This window comes from Haplochromis burtoni, unplaced genomic scaffold (assembly GCF_018398535.1).
Source record: "Haplochromis burtoni strain Fernald_Lab_line unplaced genomic scaffold, NCSU_Asbu1 Contig_1093, whole genome shotgun sequence".
NCBI classification, from domain to species: domain Eukaryota; kingdom Metazoa; phylum Chordata; class Actinopteri; order Cichliformes; family Cichlidae; genus Haplochromis; species Haplochromis burtoni.
Window position 1 is genome coordinate 34,691 of NW_024583454.1, and position 6,177 is coordinate 40,867.

A 6,177-nucleotide genomic window follows, 5' to 3' on the forward strand; every position below is an offset into this window, starting at 1 on the left:
ATCTCTCATTTCATTTTATAATTTCTTACATCTTCTATCTTACATTCGGTAGTAAAATACATCTCTACTTAATTACAGTGACACATAATGAACATGGAGCATTAAAGTTCCTGTTTGTCTGTTCAGCAACACAGTGAAGACACTGTAAATGTAAAACTTAAGACTTAAAAATGGACCAAAGATTTAATAAAAAATTAACAAATAAAACCGTTGGACACTTTTACACTCGCAACTCTCAGCACTAAACTGAAAACACGATCACAAATCAGACTAAACTTTACAGACTGAACATCGAGTCCTGACCAGCAGGAAGTTTAACATTAAACTTAATTATTTGTAGCTTTAAAAATCCAGAGATGTAAATCACCTTGTTTTGGATGTTTATAAAGTGCAGCAGATGATTAACGAAGGGTGTTTAAAGTAATCAGCTTATAGCTCAGGTTCTCTCAGACAGTAAAGATGAAAGAAAGAAAACAAAAAACAATCAGAGCTCATCAGCTGTGGTAACAAAGTCTGCTTTCATGCAGTGAGGTCAGTAAAACAAAGGAGTTCTCCTTATGAGCTCCATAAATTCTCTTTCTATTACTTTAAAACTTGTTGGTGCTTTTCCAGTCTTCTGTGTCACAACACAATTTTCAGGTGACTCCCCCCGAACTTTCCACATGAACTGTGCTGGAAATATCCACTTCCATCTGTAATGAATGCAAATGGAATGGAAAAGACTGCTTGTTTGGGAATGATCTATGTCAGCCCAGCACAGTGATGATCAGGGAGGATTTTAACCCTTTAATTAGTCCATCAGAGACACTTTGAGATCTCACTGAAAGGTTTAAGTTCACCTTTAACAAACAAACAAACAAACAAACAACCAGTAACTAAATTCATTAAACACGCTGACAGTGAGGCAGAGGAGTGTTTCTTCTCCAGGCTGAACTTCACAGTTTTGTACTGAAGGAGGAAATCCATCAGTTTCACTGCTTGATGTTTCCAAGCAGATCCTCCAGAGTCTGACAGCAGCAACTCTGACTGAAGACGTCTGTAAGAAATATTTCCTGTTTAGATCCTCTGATCCTCCACTCTGGGTTTTCTTGTACGTCACTTTGTTTGTGTGAAAATGAGCTCGATAAATAAGCTGGACGAGGCTCGAGTCTTCAGCTGGAGTCAAAGTTCAAGACAATCTCACATCCTTTTGTAGGAGTGACCTTATGATGATCTCAGTGCTGCTGGGCCCGAGTGTCACCCTGTGGTTGATGGTTTGAATCCAACATAAATGTTAAGATCCAGGAAAGATAAATCTCTCTCAGCTCCATTAAGACCAACGCTCCTTTGAGTACAGCAGCTAGACTGGTAGTGGTTGTTTTTGTGTCTCATCATCCTCTGGATGCTTCTGCTGAAAGAAGTAATGAGTCAGTCTGACGGTACAAGAAGCAACAACATGTTTGTGTTTGTTTGTTTCTTACTTTAAGTTTCTGCAAGATGTGGAAAGAGAAATATGCAGCAAAACCAGCGAGAGCCAAAACTAATGGTACGGTGATGACAACAATCACCACAGGGACCCAGGATCGACCTGCTGTTGATGAATAAAGAAATAAACAAAGTCACCACAAATGGACCAAAAAACACTCAAGCAGGAATGATGCAGAGAAAAGTTGGAACATTTTCTCACCATTTGTTGGAGTCTTTTTCTGAGGAGCTGGATTTTGCAGTGACGTCTCTGTTGTTGAGGTTTTAGCAAAATCTGTATCTGGAAAAAAGAAAAACAACCAAAATAAGCAAATAAAAATCTATGAAATTGGCAGTTTTTGTTTTTTTATACACAGTGATCACATGTGTATTAATAAATTGTTTTACCAGAGACGGTGACTCTGCAGCTGTTGTAGCCGCGGCCATAACCTGTGTCCACCTCACACAGGTACAGACCCGAGTCCTCAGTCCTGAGTCTGGACAGCTGGAGTCTGATTCGTCCTTCTCTGAGGGCGTCTTTGTCACTCTGGACTCGTCCTGAAAACTCTTCATCCTGAACCTCTGAGAACTCGACACCATAATAAAGATAATACAGAGTTGAGGGTTTTTGATCAGTTATCAGTCTACAGCGGATCTTCAGTGCTGAGATGGGCGTGTCTGGTTTGGTGGTGAACGTCCACTCCAGTGTGATGTTGTGGTTCTCCTCTGCCTGATAGGAGCTCTGTGTCACATCCACTACAAATGATCCTGTTGAGGAGACAGAGACGAGCAGACACACTCACAACTTTATACAACATCAGAACTGTGAAGCACAAAAAACAGTCTTTCTGACAGCCTCCCACACGATAGTTTTTCATGTTCTTCCACCACAGTATAATTCCACATTTTACTCTCGTTTTGACTAATCTCTGATTATTCGAGACCTTGTATGTGATTAGAAGGATTTTCAATTCAAGTCTGGATTTAAAACAGGAGCCAATAAAGAGAAATCAGCATGGGAGAAACATGGTCTCACTTTCTAGTCCTTGTTTTTCAGATGGTACAGCATGGTGGATCAAAATGTGATGTTACTTTTCTTTGTTCATAATTCATCAGTTCGACAAGATCTCCATGAAATACAGCTGAACTCCATGACATAGCCTCCACCCTCCTACAGATGGCTGCAGATACTCATTACTGAGCTCCTCAAACACACTGATCTGAACCAAAGCTGAGACCATTTCTGATGAACTGGCCGGATGAATCTGTCAGATCCTGTGTCAGACCTTTGTTTTGTTTTGATTTTTCCTTTTTCTTAAGGACGTGACTTTCAGATACTGTTCATCTGCTGTAGATAGTTTAAGCACACACTGGCCTCCATGCTGAGATAGCCCCAGTTTTCAGCTGATAGCTATTTGGGAATGATCTTGTTTGTGCAAAAACATTTTTATGTCCGTCAACGTGTTTGAGCTTTGGTATTTTTTTATAGGCTCAACCAAAGAAATGGGAACAAACAATTTGTAACAAAGTGTCGAAAGAAACATTTTGAAATCGGTTCTTTGGTAAGTTGTCTGCTTTGTGCTAACACCACACTGATTTAACCTTTAAGTTCGGTGACTAACTCAGCTTCAACCTGGTCCAGTTAAACTGTGAGCACGACATTGTCATATTAAAAGCTTTTCAACATTCACATCAAACATTCACTCCTACTGAGGTTTGATAAATATGAAAACAAATTATATTGAAGACTGTCATTAAGCTAACATTTTACTTCTTGAGATAAAAACATGATAAAACATATATTCAGCAATTCAGTATTTCACAACTGGACTTGCATGTTAAGCAGAGAGAAATGTGAAATTGTCTTTGTTTGCTGACTTCTGCTTCTTCTGAAACTGCAGAGTTTTAACGTGATGGTCTTGGCAGACCTGCTATAATTGGACACCTCCATTTCTAAATCATAAATAAAAATATATAACATGCAAAGAATGGATCAAGACCTGCAGGTGACTTTAGCATTAGTTAAATATTGTTGGCTAAAATGGTCTAAAAGTAGAGTCTGTAATAGAAACACATTATTTACCTTTAACTGAACTCAGGTAGATGATCAGAGTCCACAGTGAGGCCACGAGGAAAGGCATGAAATCCACACTGACATCTTATTCACAGTCTGTGGGGATCCAGAGCTTCTTCCTCATTACACACAAAGACTGAAGACACAATGAATTCTGTTAAATCTCAACACAGACGGGCCAATCATGTCTTCAGAAGACATTACACTTTCTTTATATAATGATATTTGACCTTTATTAAAAATAAAACTACAGGCGTTAAACGTCACAGGAGAAATGCTGCTCATGGTGAGTGCAAACCTTTTACAGTCATTTCCCCCATAACCCTGTAACAGGACAGTTATTTAAAGACAGCTGGGCATTAATGGGAATCTTCTGTGGAAATGAGAGAACCAACAGACAACCTTTCAAACCAAATCTTTTACCTTCAGCTTTTTAATAAGACAGACATACAGACAGACAGAGATACATGTGTGTTGATAGCCGATGTCTCTCTTGGTTCTATTACACTTGCAGTCATTCTTTGACCCTGTTGCAGATCTGGACCTGGTGTCAACAATCACTTTGTGCTATTTTTGACGTTCAACCTGTTGGTTTGTTTCTGAAATGTTCACAGCATGACTTCCTGCTTTTTTTTTCATGCAGCGATGGACTGATATAGATTCTGAATATTTGGCCTTGGCAGAATTTGGTAATAAAGCAATAAAAAAGTATTTACTGTTAGTGCAGATATTTGTTTTTTGTTTGAAATAAAAATTCTACTAGTATTTGTAGTATGTTATATGAAAATATTTGAGGAAGCTTGTTTGCCACCTTTTTGTGCGCACACACTGATGATCATGTAGTCCCAGCTCCCACTGCTTCAACTAATAATATATAATTCTGTGGAAATACTATCAGTGTTTTTAAGACCAAATTATTAGAGAATCTGTTAATGCAGTCAGGGAAAAATATTTGAGCCCATGCTGCTTTTGTAAGTTGTAAGTAACTTTTTTGAAATGACTTTTTCTGAATTGTTTTCTTTTTTTGTTGCTGTTCTGTCTCTCACTGTTCAAATAAACCTACCACTGAAATCATAATCATTTCTGTGTTAGGGGCCAATCTTACAAAATCAGCAGGGGTTTAAATAATTTGTTCCCTACTGTAAAAATCTATAGCATCAGTAGATACTGTAGAAATTTGAGTAGTTTCATGTAAAAAACACAGTAAAACTGTTAAATAAATTACAGTGAGGTTGCTGTAAGTTTTACAGTAACGCGCTGACGAATCCTGCTGCAAGGTTTTTACTAGAGTTTAGGGTTTTTCTTACAGTGCTCAACACTGTAAGAAATGAACCAGGTGCTGATACCTGTTAACAATGCTGTTGTCATTATTCTCACACACTTCGATGAGGATTGCAGCCACAACTACAGGATACAATTTATATTATCGGCACGCAGCGTGGATGCCCACTCGTGCCATGCTGTCAGTGTGTCAGTCTAACCAGGTTAAGAGGCAACACACTTGCAGATAAATTTATTCTAATTAGATTTCAGCTGAAAAGTTTCGGTTTTGTTTACAAGTTTTTGGATTTAATGCTCATTAAAATGTTTTTACATTTAGTATTTTGATGATGTATTCAGATCAGAGATCCAGGCACAGTCCTCCAACCAGGTAAGATGCTATTAAAAGGTAAAGGTTTCGATAATAGTGCATTTATTTGGTATCAGATCGATGTCAGATTTTTACGGCATTTAAGAGTCAAAGTTTTGGCCTTAAGCTGAGCTTAGAGTTAAAGTAAAACGTCGGTTTACCTTGAACAGGTGTGATTAAGACGAAGGCAGATCACAGGATTAAAGTCATGAGTAGAAAAGTGCAAGAAGACTCCTTACAGAGCGAGCTGTACCCGCACATAGTAACAGGTGCAGAGACTGACAGAGCGACTCAGTCTCTTTTATTCGAAGCGATTGCTGAGCGGCTCTCAGATGGCTCTTTTATACGCGTCACAACGCGCCATGCAACGTGCGTAATACTCTTCAGAAAAACTGTTTGGAAATAGTTGTAACCGCAAAAATACCTGCACTCTTCTTAGTTTTAAATCATTTGCTTCTTGTTTGTCACGTTATGAAGTCCCACAGCTCCAGTTTGAGGCTGTGGGATGATATATTTGTAAATGTTTATAATTTTGTTCATTGTTAATGAACATTACACAACAAAATCAAAGTGGTCTCTATGCGCCTTGATCTAATAGTTTACACTATTAGATCTACCACTGAAGGTAGAAAACAATCAGCGGCAAAGCTCGGAAAGTATAAAATTGCGAGAATAAAATACACAATTTTGACAATAAAGTGGCAAATTTAAGGCAAATAAATACTTGTGATTTTTAGCTTAGTATCGCCACATTATCATAAAGATCCGGTGTTTATAAAGACGCGTTGAATTGGGTCTGTTCAGAAAACAACCAACTGATTTGGATGACGTGATAACCTTTGCAACAAGAACTATACAACGGAAAGATACCAGGACGTGGTAAGTTATATCTATGTGAATGATTGACGTGAATGTTGAAATCCTGTTAATATAAGAATGTTAAAATGAGCATTCTGCGTGGACCTGTTCCCTCCTGGCTAAAGATGACGTTGTCATAGTTATTTTTAGAGGATTTTGTTCTATTTTTAGC

General features: G+C 38.2%; 1 protein-coding gene across 2 annotated transcripts; it reads right to left on the bottom strand.

The window, feature by feature from the left end:
- Positions 1–630: 630 nt before the first annotated feature.
- Positions 631–3,965, bottom strand: LOC121813057. 2 transcript variants are annotated; one of them, XM_042216518.1, is made up of 5 exons: positions 3,527–3,965; positions 1,852–2,211; positions 1,667–1,744; positions 1,461–1,570; positions 631–1,387 (listed from the first exon to the last, which is right to left on the bottom strand). In XM_042216518.1, exons 1-5 carry the CDS (start codon positions 3,582–3,584, stop codon positions 1,340–1,342), a joined length of 654 nt encoding a protein of 217 aa, XP_042072452.1. In that variant the 5' UTR covers positions 3,585–3,965; the 3' UTR covers positions 631–1,339. The 2 variants fall into 2 exon arrangements, with proteins under 2 accessions (XP_042072452.1, XP_042072451.1); XM_042216517.1 differs by having other exon boundaries at positions 631–1,390; positions 3,527–3,964.
- Positions 3,966–6,177: the final 2,212 nt, after the last annotated feature.

Coding starts and splice junctions, on each gene's coding strand:
- LOC121813057 (XM_042216517.1), bottom strand. CDS start 3,584: ATGCCTTTCCTCGTGGCCTCACTGTGGACTCTGATCATCTACCTGAGT. Junction 2,212..3,526: donor CTACCTGAGTTCAGTTAAAG/GTAAATAATGTG, acceptor TCTCCTCAACAG/GATCATTTGTAGTGGATGTG. Junction 1,571..1,666: donor GAAAAAGACTCCAACAAATG/GTGAGAAAATGT, acceptor ATTCATCAACAG/CAGGTCGATCCTGGGTCCCT.